General features: G+C 40.6%; 1 protein-coding gene and 1 long non-coding RNA gene across 2 annotated transcripts in view; one reads left to right on the top strand and one right to left on the bottom strand.

Annotated features, from left to right (window-relative positions):
• Positions 1-2878: 2878 nt before the first annotated feature.
• Positions 2879-17194, bottom strand: LOC116696253 (receptor-type tyrosine-protein phosphatase S-like; the record flags this gene model as incomplete). Its single annotated transcript, XM_032527085.1, has 4 exons — positions 17190-17194; positions 16569-16614; positions 4255-4378; positions 2879-3054 (listed from the first exon to the last, which is right to left on the bottom strand). Coding segments are annotated over exons 1-4 (351 nt in total), but the record flags the coding sequence as incomplete, so codon positions are not given.
• A 355-nt stretch (positions 17195-17549) lies between these two features.
• Positions 17550-22234, top strand: part of LOC116695045 (uncharacterized) — an 18448-nt gene continuing 13763 nt past the window's right edge. The window contains exons 1-2 of the long non-coding RNA XR_004333337.1: positions 17550-17561; positions 21214-21220. This is a non-coding gene — a long non-coding RNA (uncharacterized LOC116695045). The remainder of the gene's footprint in view (positions 17562-21213; positions 21221-22234) is intronic.

Below are 22234 nucleotides of genomic sequence, written 5' to 3'. Positions count from 1 at the left end.
ATGTAGACTTAAATTAAAAAGGAGGAATGAGGAATTCTAAGTAATGACAAAAAAACTGTCTGTGCATCTACGTGATACAAGCCTTCTGAGAGAGTTTTGTGGAGCTAATAGTATTCATTAGCTTTGTGTAAAGTCATTTGGCGTTTTTATAAAAAACATTACGCACTAAAGCTTTAAAATTTGTCTTCAAAAAGTTATCACATGACCTTTGCATATCTGTATTGTCATAGGGACATGTACACTGTAATGCAAGAGTGTCTCACATCAGGAGAAACAGTGGACAAAGTGGCTGTGTTTGGTTTTCAGCGGCAGCCATTGCCTCGGCCACAGGTTATATATCATCTAATATATGAAGCACCTCTGGTTGAACCACAGACAGGTGTGACTGGCTCTGGCAGAGGGCTGATGGTCTCTGTCACAAATAATAATGGCTCACTGCTGTGGCACTCAGTTCTGCCCCTTGGTCGTGGAGTTATTAACGGTGTGAAACCGGGTTGCAATCATTACTCATATGACAACTGTCCCTGTCCTGCTAGTACTCATCTGCCATGTGACTGGATGTGAATGCCTCATACCTCATGTCCAGCAGCAGGGTGATGATGTTGCTGAGCTAAGCTCATCTGCACCACTGGGACTGGTGCACTACAGAGCGGATCAGTTCACTGATGCACGGGGCTCTGTCATTGTTGCGTCTGTGTACCTAGGGCTGGGCAATAATTCAATATGATAATGTATAGTGTGTCCTTTTGTGTTAGAATGGACAGCCCTCATTCTGACAATAGTTATAACTTGTAGTTCTTAACTTTTTAAAGTAGCATTACCGATCGGCCGGTGAGCGAGTGAAGGCTGTCACATAAGACTGGAGCTTATCAAGTCCGACAACATTGGAGTAAATGTGCAATTGGCCATCAATTTTTGGAAAAATGCCCATATTAGAACTCTGCACAGTTGATTTTTTGCATAAAAAAGTCTCAAAAGTGAATTTAGTGGTGAAATAGCAGACGCAAATTTGAAAAGTTTCCAGTCGTTGCTGCAGCTACTATGGCAAACTCCCGATCTAGATTCTAGAATGATTGCTTTATCCTTGGGTTCCAGGATGTTAACACTGAATTTTAAAGATTACATGTTGCAGCTAAATTTGGCCTTTTTGATGATCTTGAAAATATATTGGTTTCATTTTAAATGTTGTATTTTGCATCTGAATTTGGTATAGGCTATGTAATTTTTTTCCTGTTGAATTTTGGATTCTGATGTTACAAACTTAGAAAAATAAAGGTGGAAATGAATCGCTGAAGAATCAAATTTAGAGGCCAAAAATTCAGATATATAAATTCAATGCTTAAATATTCAGTGCTAGATATTCAATGGCTTTTTGATTTCAAAATCCAAAAAACAGATTCACTTCCATAATTTATCGTCTTTCAATGGAATCATATTGTAACAAAATCATATTTCGAGATATCGTGATATACAATTACGATGTCTAAATTGATAATAACATACACATGCTAACTCATTGTTCTCATAAAATCTGTTGTGAAACATTTTGAGGGAATATTGAAGAATTGAAGATTTGGTTTAACATCATACTATTTTTGTGCATGCATGTAAACATTATCAGTACATAGTATTTAATAATTGTTTTCCTTTTTTCTCTATAATTTCGTTTGAAACTGGTTACCACATCATTGATTATTATTTATTTAAAATCTCATTGTAAAAAATATTTTTTGGAAAGCTCCAACCGTAAACTCTACAATATCGTAATATCGATATCAATGCATTTGGTCAGAAATATCATGATATCTGATTTTCTCCACACAGCCCAGCACACCCCTATTTGTATTGTGTTACTTTATGTCATGTTGTATTAAAATGGACAGCCCTCATTCTGACAACAGTTTAATTATAACTTAGTTCTTAAGTTTTTAAATTAGTAATCACAACAAGAAGATGATGATATATTTTTGTGTGTGTACATGGTGTTTCAATGGATAGACTAGTGGTTAAGAAGTATTACTGCACATGAATTAGTAAAATTGCACTTATGAAAATTATGCACAGATGTAATAATGGCACATGGCATATATTGCACGCATATACATACATAAGCCCATTTAACAATTCCATTTTATATCAGGCCACTTGAACTAGATTGGACAAATGTATTACTGAGCTCTTTCAGACATTTAAATTATAAATATAAAGTGGAATCGTAAAACAAAGGGGCGTCTGACAAAAGATATGTATAGATATTCAAAGATTTCACCTTGCATCGATTATATTGGATCATGGCTCATTGAATTGATATATCATATATGATACATCTTGATGTATCGTTACACCCTTAATTAATTCTAAAAACTTGCTCTATTTATTTATGTCCTCATTAACTCTTCTGTTGTCCTAGGGTCAAATTGGACCGGTTTCCAAAAACTTTCTATGTCACAGAAGAACAATGAAAAAAGTGATAAATGTTGAAAAAAAAACTACAAAAAAGCAGGAAAAAAGCAACAAAAACATTTTTTTTTCAAATGCTGAAAAAGTGACCCAAAAAATCTGAAAAAGGGACAAAAACATCAAAAACACTGGAAAAAGTGACAAAGAAATTGTAAAAAAAATTGACAAAAACATAATTAAAAAAAAAGGAAAAAAGTGACAAGAAATAGGAATAAAATTGACAAAAACATTGGGAATTTTTTTTTTGAAAAAGAACAACAAAATGTTGAAATTTCAACCCAGAGAAACACAAAGTTGCATGGTCGACGGGAAGACAACACAAGGGTTAAAAACATGTTGTGTCTCTTCTTCGGTAAATGCACTGTCAACCAAGGCCGTTGTCATGAGAGGGTTACATTGATTAACATGGGAGGCTCACCCGGGACTTCTCCTCCAGACGGGTCATCATGACGATGGTGCAGGTCCTCTGCTCCCACACCATCCTCCAGAAGTCGCTCAGCGTCTCCGGCAGCGGCCCCTGGGTGGCGATGTAAGCATTCTGCTTCCTGTAGCCGTCAATGTAGTTGGCGTTGATGTAGTCGCTACCTGGAACCCCTGCAGGAAGGAACCGGTCGGACAGAGTTAACAAGCATATTCATAGATAACAGAAAACAGCGGGGCTTCTTACTAAAATAGGATGAAATACACTCACATTATATGACAGGGGAAATCTGAAATGACAGTTGTCTCATTATATTTGAATGTTTAAACCCTTGTGTTGTCTTCCAGTTGACTGTGCACTTGTTAAACAACTATTTTCTGATGTTTTTGACACATTTTGCGACACTTTTTTACGCTTTTGATATTTTCTTTTACCCTACCACCAGTACATACACCACTAACACCATCTTATTACTAGATTGACACGTTTTTTTGAAATCCATGGGCAATAAACCTCATATGTAAGAAGCTTTACCTCATTTTTGAGTTAAAAAAGCAGAAATTAGGAATTATTCAGACTAATATAAGACGAATGTATGTTGGTAGATAATCAGAGACGTGTGTATATCAAAGTATAGTCCAAATACTGTATTAAAAAATTAAATTTGTTTTCAAATGCTATTAATTCTCTGAAGTCTAAGGGTATATTTAAATATCTTCTTGAATTATCCTTTTAAGGGTTTTTTGCATGCAATCTGACCCCTGTGTGTTTAATATTAAAAGGCTCAGAACAGACTTAGTGTTCTGCATAGTGAGACATTGCTCCAGAGAAATATATAAAGAGATTATTTGGCCCTAAAGCAGAAATAATTTTCAAATCTCTTGCACGAACATACCTGCACTCAATTGTTTTGGTGCTTGAAATGGGTTTACAAAAGTCTTGGATTCACAAAAGTAGCGTAATATATCATTTAATAGTACATAAAGGTCTACAATTTCGGAATATTGCTTTTTGAGTAGGAGTTTTGTCAAACATCTCTTGTACTCGCCGGTGCTTCATTTGTGTTCAGAGGGTTAAATTGAATCAAACACCCAAAATGTAATGAAAGTAGTTTAATGTTCATTAATTGTACAAGCGAAGAGCTTTGTATGGTATCCATGTACTTTTTGTGTGATTTTTGTAAACAAAAACATACATATTGCTGATGTTGAAAAGGGGTCAAATTCAACCCAAGGACAACAGGAGGGTTAACTAAAGATCCGGTTCTCTTTTGCGTTTGAGGTAAATCAAGACCCAACCACTATGTGAGAATGACACTCAGACATCTCATTTTACCCACTATGTGTAATGTTTAACCACTGAGTGTCTCTTACCATCCACAGGTGTGAGGATGACCCTGGAGTGGTCGTAGGCGATCACATTTGCATAGCGGTTCTTTGGCTTGCTGACTTCAAGGTTGGAGTGCTCCCAGGTGAACTGCTGTCCTGGATCAATAGACTGCCACACAGAGGGGATGGAGAGAGGAGAGCCGGTAACCATTTATTACAACAATGCCCATATTCTTTTCTGTTTTTTAAAGCCTGTCAGAGCTTGGAGCAAAAAGCCCAGACCAATAAACGTGACACAAACTAATTCATCATCCCTCCCCCAGCCTGCGGCTCTATAATATATAAAAAAAAGCCCTAGATGAACTTTAACTCCCTGGACACACACACAGGGCTGTTTGGACACTCCTAAAATCCCTTACAGCCTTTCACCTACCAGCTCAGTGCCTGGTGTTAACAAAGAACAGATCCAGTGAGGAAGGGAAACGCCATTTTCCCCAAAGGATGTGGGACAATAGTTCTTGGATGTATGTTTCCCAATAGCATACATTAGGGTTGAATGATGGTGGACCACTAGCACTATGTCAAGAGTCAACAGATTAGGACTTGTGGTAGATTTTATTTCTCAATACAGCCAAAAGTGACACAAGCATGGACTCTTTGGGAAGCACCCTCATGGAGTAGAGCTGTGGAGAGAAACAACCCGTATTGTCATTGTCATATGGTTTGGAGGACTTGTTGGGATATTTACATTTTGTAACTATTCTACCCTTATTGTTTCTTTGCTTCGATAATTCATACTACTTTTATTTGAGTCTCTTCTCCAGGGCAGAAGTTCTTATTTTTACTAATTTTTTCACTAAAGTTTTATTGGGGTGCCAATTGGCAGAGTCAAATGCATCTCAATCTTATGTGAATGAGCGTTCTTTTTTGCTACACTGGTCTTTTCAGCTCAGATGCTTTTTTTTTGTTTTTTTTCTCTCTCTCTCTCTTCTCTTATCCTAGGAGTTGATAAGAAAATGAGTTGAGAAAGGGGTGAGACACAGAACGGAGAATAGAGACCTTTTCTGTTTTTGTTTACTTTTATAATGGAATAAATATACTTCATATACATTTAAATTCATGGTTAGTTCCGCCTTTTGTCCACAGTTTAAAAATGTAGATGTTACCATGACTCATGGAGTATTTTTGTAAATCTGGGTCCCGGGGAGACATCAAATTTCTCTTTTGGGTCTTGAGCTGAAAAAGTTTGGGAACCACTGTTCTACACGAAGAAACATGACGTTAGACCAGATGGTGAATTGTTCTTGTATTAATGTTTTCTTAATTCTTATTTCCTTGTACTCTTGTGTTTTAAATCATTGCAGTATGCCAGATGGAAAGCCACGCCTGTGTTCCAGCGATGGTGGAGTGTGTCCTGATAAGAGCCGGGCAGGTTTTCAATATGCTGCCTGGTGATTGGTGTCGGGAACCGAGCAGTGTGATTAAACACTATCTTTAAACACAGAGATCTCAGAGCATGTGACCTCTGAGACAAAGGCAATCGCATGGCTCACATCTGGCCTGAGGACCCTTTTAAAAACAAAGAGAACGCGGCCTACATGCAACTGTAAAAAGCCTACAAAGTCACGTTTCCATGAGAAAAGATGGCCGGAGGATTAAAAACCACACAGGTTGTAGTTTACACCTACAGGTCACCTTCAAGAACTCTGATTCCCGATTGGCAGGAGTCCCTGAACGCAGCATAAATACTCTGGTGACCCTCTTTTCATTGTCACCCACTACAGTACATTTTGGAATTCATGGTCAATAACCCTCATTTATATAGAATTGTACTTGGTATTTAAGTTAAAAAAGAAGAAATTATGAATTATTTTGACTAATAGTTATGATCAGAGGAATGAAAGTGATCAATTGTATTTGCAAAAAGCATTGTATGGAATCCAATCCATTTATTTGTGATAATTTGGTTAAAAAGAAACCCATATTTCAGATATAGACATTTTTTAAAGAGGACAATCTGTTGCTCTCCATTACATCTGTACTAAATTGGAAGCACAGCCAAACATATGTACTCTAATTAAATGGTTTCATTTTCTGGACGAATGAACTATTTTGGATCCCGTTGAAATATGTGGGCATCAGCTTTTCATCTCTGCAGAATAGAAAACAAAAAAGACAACTTGAAACTGTAATACTACACTGCTGTCTCTGCATCGAGGAATAAAACTCTATGCTGTGCGCTTGATGTACCAGCTCAGCCAACCCGGCTATGCTTTCTGTCCTCTTTACACACTAATCTAGCACACGCACACGCACATGCACACGCACACGCACACACACACACACCGCTTGTTTTTGCCTTTGTTGTAGGTAATAGGCTTGTAGATTGAAGAACTATTGATTAACAATTGATAATTTGTTAGCTGAATTCTATACTACTTTAAAGAGCAGGTGTTTGTGATTATTTGTGTATTTATTGTAATAACAGCTGGTTGAACAAGTCTGTGCTCGAATTTAATAAATACATTTAATTTAATAAAGTTCACTTTATAAATATGAGATAAAATAATTTAATTAATTTGGATCTGTAATTTTAAAGAGAACTCCACCTATGAGACTGTTTTCACAGTTCAGGTATTGGTCCCTGATTCCAGGGTGGTGCCTCGTTTATGATTTTTAAAAAATTTGGTTAAGTTATTAAAGGTGCCCTGCCACATGTATATCATTACTTTGTGGTAATGTCTGAAGTTCTACCATGGACCTGCAGGAAGACTCAGCTAACAACAGGCTAAGCTGCTTGACTCTGATTGGCTAACAGCTAGCGAATGAGAGTCTGGCTATCAGCATCCTTTCCCCAGCGCAACTGGGCGAGCTCATGAATAGTAATGAGCTCAGGCAACATGACATCAGACTGACCAGCTGTTGGGATTGGCCTGATTTCTTCTCTTGTTTCTTTTCAGTAACTAAAGCTGACAGAGGAGGTAGCAGTCCATTTTGTGTTTTGTGTGGCAGGGCACATTCAATACACATATTCACAACGTTATTAATATTGATAAAACATCTTTGATGAATTGCTAACAATTGAATCTGTACCTTCCTAATCCCCAACATAGGTCTCCCAGCGATTGCTGGCTGTGAATGCAGGCGCGGGTTTAGCTGAATAATAACATGCTGAGGTCTGTTTTTCATGATTGATGTTTCACACTCCTACTTATCTTGAATCATCTGGAAAACAAATCCATACCCGTATACACACATACACACACACACACATACATATTCACAGGCAAAATGAAGCTGCGACGAGGACTCTAATATCCTGGTCCTCTACTCCTGACTGGCTGGCTGGGCGGCGGCTCAGCCCACCCAGTCTCCAACTGATAATAATGACAATGGAGAAAGAGGTTGAATGCACATCTTATTTAACAGCCTGTTAGGTAAGGCTTCCACCGCGCTGCACTGACAAACCACTCACATTACTGCTAATGTGCTCCACCGACGCGTAGATCAGTTACCCAGTATGTCAGTGTAATCACACTCACGGAGCTGCAGTTCCACCAACAAAAAAACAATGCAGGTAAACACAGCCAGAGGAATAGTCGGGCGTGAAGCGTGTGGATTTGTGTATGGCAGAGTCAGGATTACACTCAGCACCAGCTGCCACATTCACTGAGTTAAGAATAATAACTCACTTATGTCTAATACGCGTTACAGGAGTCTGTGTTGGCTCTCAATTACATCTTACGTCTTATCTATTTCTCCCTGTCAGATGAGAATCACATTCACTTTGCTGAGTGTTGTTAAAATTAAACCAAATACATACATACTTACTGATAAATATACAAACTATGGTGATTTTTACGTGATGCTTTCTGTAACTTCCAATGTTTGCATCCAGTGCCTACCAGTCTATATCCACGACATTCTACTTTCAGGATTGCTCTGTTGCCGCTGGAAATTTCGTGGGACGTAATTTCCAGGACATTGGCGTCAATTTTTTTTAATCACAAGATTAATGTTCTTTTTGGCCTAGCATACTTTGTAGTTTTTTTCACATGCTGTTGCAACAACTAGTAACGTTAGAAAAACTACAACACCACACTGGATCTACGGTGCACGCCGCACACAAGCCGTTTGGGCTCGCGGGCCGGCCACAGAGTAGTAACGTTGCGTTTTGAGTGGATGGCGAGGGCGAGATGCCAAAATGGACGGAAATAAATGGAATTCTAAATGGAAAGTTTACTTTTTTGAAGTTGCCAAATGTTCCATTGACGAGACCAAAGGGATCTGTGTGTGTTGTCGTTGTGAACTGAGCTATCATTGCAGCATGGCCAGTCTGATATACCACTTGATGGCCAAGCACACAGCTGTTGCCAATCCCCCCCCCCCCCCCCCGTCAGAGTATTTTTTTCACCCTTTTATTGATGGACAGCGTTACATTGTGTGACAGATTATTTGTTCCAATTGGGAATATTAGTGTGAAATTGAACACTACAGTTGGCTATATGCTGGGGGGGATCTTTGAAAATACAGTAGGCCAAATGCTGGGGGGTCTTGAACACTACAATAGGCTACATGTTGAGGGGGGGTCTTGAACACTACAGTAGGCTACATGTTGAGGGGGGTCTTGAACACTACGGTAGGCTATATGCTGGGGGGGGGGGGGGTCTTGAACACTACAGTAGGCTACATGTTAAGGGGGGTCTTGAACACTACGGTAGGCTATATGCTGGGGGGTCTTGAACACTACAGTAGGCTATATGCTGGGGGGGGGTCTTGAACACTACAGTAGGCTACATGTTGAGGGGGGTCTTGAACACTACAGTAGGCTATATGCTGGGGGGGGGTCTTGAACACTACAGTAGGCTATATGCTGGGGGGGGGGGGGGCTCTTGAACACTACAGTAGAATATATGCCAACGTTTTTCAATAAAAAAAAACATTTACACAAAGTGAGCCGATCCACTTTTCTATGTTGATGAGAGCATTAAAATGAGAAAAAAATAATGGGACAAAAAGAAATCAAGGAACATTTAGAATAAAACTGACATTGATGCAATTAATCGCAATTCAATATTTTAATCGTTTGGCAGCACTAAGGATGATATAAACACGCCACTCCTGTTGTAAACGCAGAATCAGATAGGTCCTTATATATGTCATTTTGTAAATATGTGTGGGTGTGTTTATGAGTTGTTACTCTGATCCATCATGAGCCATCATCATGGTTCATCACACAAACTGCTATAATTATTATGATTCATATTTCAGGAAGGAAGTTTTACCTCGCAACTGCAAATGGTCACTTTTGGGGGAATTACTGGAATGGTGGGTCCTTTATAGAGTGTGGTCCTACTCTGTGTCTGGTGATACCTCGTGGTATGATTTGATACTGTAAATGAAATTGAATTGAATTGAATGAATTTATTGTGTTTGGGAGATATGTATTTGCCATTGCATTGGCCCAATGAGCATATTTGTTCATTTGTAAAGAGACAGTTATCGATCCTCAAGTGGATCCGACTAGGCAATCTAATTGGTCAACTAGATCCGACTAGGCAATCTAATTGGTCAATTAGAAATAGAAATTAGAAAGTGCACTTATCACCATGACAGCACATCCAGAGCACACCATGCTCATCACTCAAAATATTTCAATCAAAAACATAAAAAAATCAGGAACCGCAGGGGAACACACAGAAACTCTCCTGCATTTTTATGTAAAGGGATTCATCAGTTTGAAAGATTTTTTTTTTTTTAACAGTGCTCTGGAGACAGTTTTTGGAAATGTTTGGATCACATCAGCTGTGTCGGCATGACGCTATGTTAATGAACGTCCGTTACATTAAAGCCATTGCCAAATGAGTTGATACGAAGCTAATTAAGACTATCAGCTCCACACAGCTCTCTCTGTATTTCTCAGTATGGATATGTTCGGAAACTAGTGTTGTCCGGTGACAATAACAACCTCTTCTAAAGAGTCATGTTTTATAAATCCTCCGTGTCCTCGAGAGCCTCAAATAGTGACGCCAACAGTCCCGACCCAGAGCGTCTATATGTGACGCATCAATAACAAACCCAAAGGCATCTGACCAAGCACTGCTTTTTGACTTGATAGGACTGAGAATGTGTTGGTTTTTTATGGGCGGAATTTATTCAATTTGGGAAAATCCCATGTCCCCACAAAGCAACAAAGCTAACTTTAGCTTAAGACGGATATCTGACTAAACAGGGCGGGTCTAGAAATCCAAATCGTCTCTGTTGCTTGTTTTATTTTGAGAGCATATTGCGCCACAATATGAATACAGTTTGAGTACAACTTTTATTTTGTTGGTAACCGTTGCATTTGAGGGTTTGATTTAATATCATATTTTTGGAACACGGAAGTAGAAAGTGATGCTTACTTCTGCGAAGGCCTTGCCGCACCACTGTTGTGCCAATACTGACGTTAAATCCCACCCTTGAGTGTTATAATGCTCAAACAGATATTAATAACAGCTTTAATCCTTGCCAATGCAGAGGTGAGGCTCAGTTAACAGCCCAAACTAAGTTTTACCAGTATAAACCAGCTTTTACGCATTTGATATGGCTAATAAATGGATGTAATCATTATTATGTGATGAAAAGAATTACTGTTATATATTATGGAGTGTATGAAGTGGTCTCAAGTGGTCCCCAAACTCATACATCAGATGTAACAGCTGTAAGATCCTCTGGCGGGTCTCATTTTAAATGCAGCCATTATGAGCTTTTCATTTCAAGGCCTGGTGCTCTTACTATAGACTAATGGCTCGTAGCGCCGATGCAACAGGACACAGGAGGACACACAACGAGTGTGTGTGAGTGTGTGTGTGTGTGTGAGAGAGTGTGTGTGTGCGTGTATGTGTGTGCGTGTATGTGTTTTTGCGTGTATGTGTGAGTGTGACACTTTGAACTGGTCCCTCCACACCTCTGCTCTGCATTGGATGAGAAGAGCAACCCCCCCCCACCCCCCCATCCTCACCACTTTCTACAGAGGGACACTAGAGAACATACTGACCAGCTGCATCTCTGTCTGGTCTGGGTCCTGCACCACCTCAGACTGGAAACATGTAGAGGGACAGCACCTCCTTCAATCCATGAAACTGCTCGCAGACGCTGCCTGATCAGGGCTCAGCCAATCACCAAGGACCCCTGCCACCCCAACCATGACCAGGACTCAGCCAATCACTAAGGACCCCTCCCACCCCAACCATGACCAGGGCTCAGCCAATCACTAAGGACCCCTCCCACCCCAACCATGACCAGGGCTCAGCCAATCACCAAGGACCCCTGCCACCCCAACCATGACCAGGGCTCAGCCAATCACTAAGGACCCCTCCCACCCCAACCATGACCAGGGCTCAGCCAATCACTAAGGACCCCTCCCACCCCAACCATGACCAGGACTCAGTCAGTCACTAAGGACCCCTCCCACTCCAATCATGGACTGTTCTCCCTGCTGCCCTCTGGCAAGAGGTTCAGCAGCTTCAAATGCAGAACAACAGCTTCATCCCCCCCGTCATAAGACTGATGAACTCCCAATAATCCCCCCCCCCCCATACATACAACACTAGTCATTTTACATGGACACTGTGAACCCTAGTTGCACTAATGTAACTTTAAATGTATATTATTTATTTCATTGCAATACATTCTGCTTCTATTGCACTGGTCATAATCGTCTTATAATAAATATACTACATTTTTAATTTTTATATTGCACATACCTTATATTGCACATACTTTTTCATGTTTCTCTTTTTACTTGTCTTCTGTTTCTTTTCCTTTTTTTGGAGCCTTGCAATAAAATCTCGCTCAACTGTATATGTGAATGTGCAGTTAAATGACAATAAAGTCTGTCTAAGTCTGTCTAAGTGTGTGTGTGTGTGTGTGTGTGTGTGTGTGTGTGTGTGTGTGTGTGTGTGTGTGTGTGTGTGTGTGAGAGGGACGATGTGAGCCAGATCATTGCAATGGGTTGTTCTTGCATTCACTTTTGCTGTTCCTGATCCAGAGAAGATATCAAGATACAGATTTTTTTAATTTTTTTTAATTAATAACCTTGCACCATAGATAAGCACTGACCTCTAGTTAAGTCTGGAGCTGTGAGATGTTACATTGAGATGGCTTTTTTAGGCATTTGATTAAGTGTGTGTGTGTGTGTGTGTGTGAGAGAGAGGGAGAGACCTAGTGCCTCGGCCATCCCCAATCTCCAGATCAAACTTTATTGAATTCTACGGTATCAGATTACACATCAGCTGCTGTGATTTTTGGTTTCATTCTTAATAGTGAAGGCCAAAATCTTCATTTTCCGAGCCCACTAGATGGCGCTCTTTGTCCAACAAAGTGTTAAAAACACACTGAATTGCCTTTTTTTTTAGCCTTTTTCTTTAAACCAAGAGCGCCATCGAGAAGGCTCAGAAAATAAATAAGAATGGTTCATGAAGATTCATGAGGCTTCCTTTGGCCATCACTAATTCCTGATTATTAGCAGAAACAAAGAGCAAATATTCAGACGGAAGCGACCTGAACCAACCGGTTTGTACCTTGGGTAAAAACTCCCAGTCTAAGTCATGTGATTTTTTGGAGATGGCAAATCACGGTGTCTCTTACCGGTCATTCACACCGCCACCGACTTGAGCGTCTAAAGTTACCGGAAGTCATTCATTTTCAATGGAAGCCGGCTTCTCTCAGCTGCAAGGAGCGGCAAATCTGTCGGCGTTTTGGGCGTTTTGGGCGTCAACCAGAAAGTTTAAATTTTTCAACTTTATGGTTATGAGCTATGACGTGGTTCAGCGGCTAATGCCAGCCGCCAATTGGAATATAGACGTCCTTCGCGCTGGCTGATCCCGGAGAAACAATGTTAACTTTCGTTCCTACCAAAAAATTCATTATGGGGACAAGCTCATAATCGCCGTTGCTGGGTTGCCTATCTTTTATAAGATAACGTTGTTTGTACATAGGGACCAGTTAACGTTACCTGCTGGTCACATCGTCTCTAATGGTCCGCTCACAGTGAAGTCCTGCACGGGTCACTAGGTTAGTCTGGCGGCTGCTCGCTCTGCCTGCATGCCGCTACGGCTCAGCGGCTAACTGGCGAGCTAACTGCTAACCGACCCCGCTGTGACCAATTGACAATACGACTTCTGTCATTGTATATGTAATTTATAAATGGTTTCTAGTGTCAGTGTATTGGCCGTGGCTGCGTGTGCTTCTCCCGATCGAACAGAGAAAGTTACGGGGGAAAAAGCTTCCCCGTACTTTTTGACAAGCGTCCTTAGCGAAGCGGGCAGAGCTTTTTTGCAGCTCAAGTCGGTGGCGGTGTGAACGTACGGTTAGGGTGTCTTGTGGAGAGTGGTGTGAGAATAAAGAGGCGGGGACTGTTGCTATGAGGCATCCAATCCTTGTCTAAGAGGGACGAAAGTTGAGTCTGTATTCTTGGCATGAAGTCAAGCCTGTTCCTAGTGGGTGCTGGACTCTGCAGGGTTATACCTTGTCACCGATACTTCTTGCAACATTGATGGGCAGAATCTTAAGGCACCGCCATTGGGACAGCAGTGTCTGGTAGGTTTTCGGTTTACAAAACAGTATGTAATAATAATCAGATAATTATTTGAATTATTAGACTAGTAAATGCAAGTCAGCATCCTTGTCATTGGATACGTGGCTTAGTATCATCCAATACCCAACATTTCATATTTTTCATCCACATGTTTTGTTCGAAGACAGGCTTGCCAAAATATTCAAAACTGAATTGTTATTATCTTGTTTGGCAAACACAACAACCTGTCTCCACAAAGTTCCCTCCATTTCACCATATTGGGTAAGAAAAAAAACTTTGAAAGGTAGAAAAGTTGATGCAGCTGCTGTTTCATAATTTATATGCCCTCTTCCTTCTAGGGTACATAAACAGTGCACCCATCTGTCCTGGTTTATCCGCTGGAAATTCACCACTTTAAATGCAAATTACCTTCCATTGTAGGACATCAACAAGCCATAATCCCTCACTGGCTTTTACAGTAGGTAAAGACAGTGGGTAATACATATTATTTTTGGAAAGGAGGCAGAGATTTATGCATGCTTAGTAGCATCCTTTTAAAAATAACTAATGCTGAACCTTAACTCTGTAATGGGGAGCCAGCTCAATACATGAGTAGAAACATCAGGCCTGGAATGTGTGATGTATTTTAGTGAGAAAATAGAATATTGATTTTACAGATGCATGGGAATGGGAAAAAAAATATGTATCCCTGGCCTGACTGAAACAAAAAGCAGTTTCCAATATCACTGAGTAACACGAAAATAAACCCATAGGGTAAATTCATGACAGACATTGTAACGCCGCACAAGATACAACTGTCTGAAAAAGTCTTAAATGAAATGACATGGTTTGACCATGAAGATGGGAGATGCAGTTAGCTTGACTGAAGACGTGGCCTGCATGGGTGGTCACTTTCAGCGTCAGTGTAGCGGTAACGTTAGACTGATGGAGCTGCACGTATAATTGCACACGTCCACAATATGCTCCTCTCTGGGTTTTCATTCTGAGATGGGATTATGTAGAAACACAGCTAGTCTCTCTTTGGTTTGTGCTTCCAATTGAACAATATCTATCTGACATTATGGATACAGCATGGTAAAAGCTGAGCTGACTAGTAATGGAGCGCAGCTTGTCTTGCCCTGATATACAGTATATGTATGTACAGTATATATATATATATTAGGGATGAGCGAGTACAGCATTATCTGTATCTGTATCTGTTTACCACATGAATTATCTGTATCCGGATCCGTACTCGGACTGGGCGGGGCCTAAACCGGAAGTGGTCAGATTTAACCCGGAAGTGGGTCAGGTTCTCTTGAAATGTGCGGGGCTTTAACCGGTATGTTATTGAAGCATGCAATTGATATGAGTTGATCAAAAATTGTTATATTTATTGCTGATTTGAAAACTATTTACATGAAAGCATCGAGCTTCAGATCAATGGTGTTGTCATGGTAACAAACTATATACAGAACGTTTTGCAACAATGAATACAACACATGCGGTACAGTAAAATGTAATGAACAAGAGTTTTCATACTCAATATAACTTAATTTTTTTAACTTTTTATTTTTTTATGATCAGTGTGATTTTTTTTTTTTTTGGTTCTTTTTTTTATTTTTTATTTCCACACCAGGTATATATGTGTGTGTGTGTGTATATGTGTGTGTGTGTGTGTGTGAGTAAGAGAGAGACACAGAGAGAGAGGGGGCGGGGGGCAGCTGACAGTAAAAAAATAAAATAATTCTCCGATGGCAGAGACGCAAAAGGAGTCACATTTAAACCAAGCAGCACGTCTGAAACCCACGTTCCCCAGAAATCTACTGGTTACTATGTAAGGACTACAAACCCCACGTTCACCAGAAATCTACTGGTTACTATGTAAGGACTACAAACCGAAGATAAAAACAAACCTGAAGCTGAAGAAACCCTAAACGTTAACGGAACAGATCCGCAGACCCGATTGACTGATGGAGCGGGAGAGAGAGAGAGAGAGAGAGAGAGAGAGAGAGAGAGAGAGAGAGAGAGAGAGAGAGAGAGAGAGAGAGAGAGAGAGAGAGAGAGAGAGAGAGAGGGAGCGCATTTCTCCATGTTCTGTGTGTGTGTGATTGATCCGAGCGGGTTTGTAGGCGGGGGGGGGGCGCTGTGATTATCACAGAACGCTGCGCGGCCAGTTGAGGAGTCGTATTCAATCCGAGCACGGATATTGACTCATATTACTCGTAGAATACTTGTACTTGGCAAAAGTGCTTTATCCGTACCGGATACTCGTTTCAGCCGGATACTTGGATCACCCCTAATATATATATATATATATATATATATATATACATATAGATATTTGTCAGTCTGCTTTTTGGATTATATTAGATAATACGACAACAAACCAACAAACAACTGGAAAATAACAGTCATTGTGCAAAAAGTACTGAATGAATGTAAAGTGGCCTTATATAAAATATATTTTTAAGTAAAATTAGATGGCCTTAGTACAAAAAATATTGCAATGTAAGTGATTAGGTGATGTGAAATTAAACAGAATTACATGTAATTAAATAATATAGCAAAGTAAGTATCCTGTAGATGATATGAGTCTAACCATAGTATAAATGAGTACTCGGAACGGAAAAATATAAATACAGATAATAATAAAAATATACTTAGAGGCATGGTGAGTGGTGAGTAATTGAAGCAGGAAAGTCTAGGTAAGTATTAAAACAAGTATTTTTTTGCCTTGGTCACTGAATTGGACCTGGGAGAACTTTTCTTTTCACCATGTATGAGAGCAGGAAGTTACCTCGTACTCCTGAGAGAAGCGAAGACCGTCATTGGCCTTGGTCTCTCTATGTAGTCCGCCAGGTCGCAGACGGCAAGGGAGGATGTTCCCTCATCCCTGCAGGGAGAGGTGGAGCGGTAAGTACATTCCATCACAACACACACACACACACACACACACACACACACACACACACACACACACACACACACACACACACACCACACACACACACACACACACACACACACAAAGGGTCCAAAATTAGCACCATCCACTAACATCAACTGGTACAATGGGCAAGTGTCTGGTGGATTTGCTTCACTCTACAGCCAAAAAACAATGGTGATCTATGATTGTCTGGTACAATTTCACGCACGCACGCACACACGCATGCACGCACACACGCACCAGAGTGTAGATGCATGTTGAAGGCTCAGAGCTTGCTGGTCAGAGTGTTATGGGGTGACAGTGAGGGTAATGTGTGCTGCGAAGAAGGATGACGTATGACTGTGCAGCTCTTCAACAGCATGCCTTAACCACACCGGTGAACAAGCATGCTGATTGGTTAAAGAAATCCCATTAAGCCATAAGTGAGTGCAAAAGTGCCACAATGGTGGTTGGGGTGCTAAGAGTACCTACAGCATCTTACACTGACATTTGTTTCTATATATCTATATTTTTAATGTATTTCTACTGTATTTTATTTCAAATCTCAGTTTTAACGACATGGAAGGACCATGAGGGAAGTATATGGAGTTTAATAAGTGGGCTCTAGTTCAAATGGGTGCTATGTAAAAAGAAAGGGAAGGAGGTGGGGATGGAGGAAATATCAGTAAAACACAAGAGGGATAAAAAACTAACTTGGAGTATTCGGGCAACTGAGGCCACTGGAACCTGTGGGGGGAAGACCAGGCAAAACAAACAGAACAGGGGTCAGTTAGGAAAAGACAGAAAAAACGAAAATAACACATGGATCTGTTGTGTGCTGTGCACTGTGACGCAGCTTTATCTGTAAAATATATCTTACAGGTTTTTATATTGCTAAACCCCAATGGGCACAACTGAAGCCACATGTGCAAAACTGTAACTACAGTCTGCACTGCAGCAGTTCATGTGAACCAAACTATCGTTCGGTTTTCATCGCTTGAACACAGTTTTCAAAACTCTACACACTTAGCCACAATGTGCACACAAACTGGATTTACAGCACTTGTTCAAATGAAAGCTAAAATTGCAATCAGCGAAGTTTGATGGGCCCCAGACTGAGATCTATTCTGTTTTGAATGTGTGGTTAACAGTTTTGACAGCAGTGTGTTAGCATTTGAACAAAGCACTGTGGATAGTTGTGCACATTGTGGATAAAGCCATGGGCTAAGTGTGTAGAGTTTTGAAAACTGTGTTCCAGCAATGAAAAATGAACTAGACTACATGAACTGCTGCTGTGCAGACTGTAGTTACAGTTTTGCACATGTGACTCCAGTTGTGCCCACTGTGGTTAAGTAGTCTTAAAAAAACTTTAAGCAAACTGCTGATTTTCTATATATTTTCTTTAAAGAAACTATTGAGCATGTGTAGTCACTTCATTTGTTCTAACTGTAAAGATAAAAGTTAGTGTTTTCTGTCTTGGTGTTTGATGCTAGTGTTTTTACTCTGTGTGTTCTGAGTGACAGTGTGTGTTATCTCAGTGAGGGTTGTTCACAGTGTGTGGTGCATGAGCCTGTTTTGAGACGTGGGTTAAGAGTTGTATTGCTTGGAATGAGTTTGCAGCTGATTGAACTGTTAGTTCAGGTGACTGTTGGTAGTGCAGACTGTAGTTAGAGTTTTGCACACGTGGTTTCAGTCACTGTCGTTTAGCAACTGAAAAAAAACCTGTTATTTAGATGAGGCGGCTTCAGCTGTTACGGGGCATTCACATCAAGCCATTTTCTGCAGGGTGGTGCAGCAGAGGGAGTTTCAAAAGAATGGCCCATTTGTATGAAACCCTTTGTGTCTTCTTAACCCCCCGCGCATAAAGCACAAGTAGACTTTATATTTCACATTAGTGTTTTCCATCAGATCGTTCATAGATCTCTGACTGCACTGTACCACAGCTTTATTTGTGTGTATTCAGCTATTACACAAAACTCACGGGCAGGTCAGTGCTTGTCTTTGGTGTTTAAAGCTTTCCTGTGGCAGCAATAGAGGCAGTGATGTTTTCTGTTTCGTGTACAGGAACCGCCTCACACCGCCTCAAACCATAGCTCAAAACACAACGACAACGCAGCGTGACGTGGATTTGCTGTTCTCCACAAGATGAGTCGATCTCACACCTTCGCCACAGGCCTTTTTTGCTGTCGCCCCTGCGCCAACCCCCTCCAAAATAATTGGAAAGACCTGCGTTTTTGCAGGAACGTTGGACACCTGACGCGGGCAGTCTGAACGCAGCCTTAGTCATTCCAGCGGGGTCTCTGGGGTGGGAAATGTTGATTATGGGTTGTTCAGTTGGTCAGGGTTCCACCTGAAGGCATGGTGAAATTACGTTTCAATCAATGAATTGAAAAATAAAAAGGCTGTTGTGTTGGCTATTTGCAAATACCCAAAACGGGCCTCCTTAGGGAGATCAAACTGTTGCTTATGCATTCTTAAAATATGTCTCCAATAACTTATTGCCCCTCGCTTTCCACATATTAAAGACAGAGATGCCACTCCTTTGGATAAAGTCACCATTCCCAGAGACAGGCGTCAGCAGGAGAACAAATCCTTTCTTCCAGGAAAACTGCAAAGTGTGCTTCCAGACCGTAAGAGAATAGTAAACCAAGGATTTAACTTCTTAAGTGATGTTATGTATTTTGCAGTTAAGCAGGCCCCGTGGGGGGGAGTTGTGAGCAAGCCGAAGGATCTATACAGAGAGCTGAGTCGAGATGTGAATGTAGCCAACTGCTGATAACATTTTTGAAAAAAAAAAATCACCTCACCCCTCATCATCCTTCTCCAGGAGTGAGTTATTTTATTATCTAGGCCTAGGGGAGTTTTTGATAGAATCAGTGAATGAGAAATTGGAACTCAAGCCTTGTCAATCACTGTCCTATTAGCGTGATTGTTATTCCACTGTATAATAACCCTTCTTGTAGACAGTGAGTAGAAAGTTATGACTAAAGAAATGGATTTTTTATTTGATGGTGAATGAAACACTGGCAATTAGTTCTTCACTGTTATGGGAAACTGGAAGTTTTAGAGGCTTTAAGGCCACCCGGTGAGCTTTCACTGGAGGGGGAACAAAGGTTGGCAGGGAAATGAGTTGCTGAATTTCTGTTGGAGTAAAAACACTCGCCAAATACCCTCCCACTGCTACCTTAGGTAAATGCCAGCCATCTGATTGAGAAGAGGAACATGGATAAAACACAATGACAAACCTCCACTGAGTTTAAAACCTCCCACTGAAAGACAGGCGGGAGGAAGAAATAAGAGGGTAGTTGGATGGGTGAAGAGATCAGTGAAAACGTCTGGCAGGAGAGTGACTTAGGAAACAAAGAGAAAGTAAACCGGAGAGAGTTATAGTCAGAGAATAGAGAAAGAAAACAGCCTGCCTGGTTCATTTAACTAACAGTAGTTATGATTGGAGGAAAGGAGGATGCTTAATTGATGTCATATCTGCGTAGGGAGGAAGTTAGGTTTGATGGATGGATCAGCAAAACATCAGGTTCTCTAACAAGAGACTGCTGTTCATTTCCAACCGACAGTCAACGTTTTTTCAAAGCATGATCTATCCTTAACGCATTTTTATTATAATAACCACGATGACGAAGGTTCCCCAAATTTAACAAAGTTCTGTATTTTAACCCAAACCAAGATCTGTCCCTACAACTAGTCTCATACGACAAACTCAATTTCCAGGATATTCAAGTGCTGCCTGAAATTCTGGTGGATGTCCTCATTTTCAGCCAAATGTCCCTCACCTTCCTTTTCTTTGTGTTGTAATTCTAAACTCTGTAGGATTTATGAGGACTATGGTTATCTGCTCCTCAGATCTCTGCAGGGTAAATCCAGACAGCTAGCTAGACTATTTGTCCAATCGGAGTTTTCTGTTGACGACCTAAAACAACCTTTTGAACTTACAAGTTCCTTCCGAGGCTGTTGCCCAAGACGATTGTGATTGGTTTAAAGAAAAGTTTTTCTCTCATCCTGGAATGCTGTGTAGACTAGCCAGACCTTCTTTTGCAGCGCTGGAGGAAGGTCTGGTAATGCGGGACTACTGTCTGTACACAGTCTACGGTTTGGACAACAGCCCCTGAGTTTGTCTATGATGTACTTCAAAGGTAAAGAACACAGCGTGATTGGTTGATTGGTCTTTATTTGCCTCACAAATGCTAAAAAAAATATTTAATTTTATTTAATATACTTATTTCTAAAACATTACACCGCTTTATCGCAGCAAAAATTTCCCGTTTGTTGTGAAAGTGGTCAGGGACAAAACAACGGTTCACACGGGTTTTGAAAAAAAAAAACAAAAAAAAACACCCTAGTAATAAGCTGTGGTGCACACAATCTATGGGGTCATTTATTGGGAAAGGACAATTGCGTCCAGAGACAAAAACCTAAGCAGATATCTGTCAGTATTATCACGGCTACGGGTACATCAGGGAGATAATGAGTGTTTGTGTTGGTCAACTTGAATAAATATGAGCTTATAGGTTCTAGGGACAGTGTGTGTGCATGTGTGTGTGTGTGTGTGTGTGTGTGTGCGTGTGTCCATGCCTTGTGTCTGATAGTTGAGTCGCCTCATCTCCACAGGGTCTGAGGAGTGGGCCAGCAGTGAGTCCTTGACCCCCGCCATGTGCTCATCCTTGGCTGGAGATGTTCGTTTCTGGTGGAATGAAGAAGAATGGCGCGATGAGAACAGGCAACCATGTGAACAACTCAAAGTCCAGGGACACTCTCGTCATAGATTTAACATTTATTGCCACAATTGGAAATACAGTTATGCTTGTTGCTGATGGCTCTGGTCTTGATAATGCTCTCTGGACCAGCAAAGCAGCATGCTACGCTGAAACAGGGAGCGCTATGCAGAAACCCTATTAAACTTTAAGTCATGTTAGGACTCTGAACTAGGAAGGTGGAGTCTGGGGTGGTGGAAGCGAAGCGTTGGCAGTGTGGCAGGGACTAGTGAGAGAGGAGGAAGGCATATTAAAAATCACTGCCTTGATGTGAGATGGCTGCGAATGGCATGTGGCTGATAGGAAGATATTCAATCAGCAGCCGTGTGACTTCCATGTCTTGCATGAGCTAACGCTAAGCTAATGTACTTTATCTCAACTCTGTTTAAAATGGGAGGAAGGTCCAGATAAAAATGTTTGTTTGAACTATTAAAACAATAAGAAAGCTCCATTGAGACAATAGCATGCACAATTATTATATTCTAAATGGATATGGATGTCTTTCAATGATGGACATTGGAGATTCTGATACCACTGTAAAGAATGAATGCCACGTGTATAGTGTAAGATGTATAGATGTTACAGAGTTGCGATGTGGCGTTAGAATTGTGCATTGTGTTTTTCCGCAAACATTCTGTATTGTATTTCTTACAGCCCCAGGCAGGTGCAAAGTACCAAAGATGATGATTTACCCTGACCGAGACAGGTCGCTTTGAGAATATATCAATATTATACAATATCGTGATATGAGACAAGATATCGTCTTAGATT

Source organism: Etheostoma spectabile, chromosome 9 (genome assembly GCF_008692095.1).
Source record: "Etheostoma spectabile isolate EspeVRDwgs_2016 chromosome 9, UIUC_Espe_1.0, whole genome shotgun sequence".
Taxonomy (NCBI): Eukaryota; Metazoa; Chordata; class Actinopteri; order Perciformes; family Percidae; genus Etheostoma; species Etheostoma spectabile.
The sequence above is the reverse complement of the archived record's forward strand: the minus strand, read 5'-3'. Positions and strand labels throughout refer to the sequence as shown.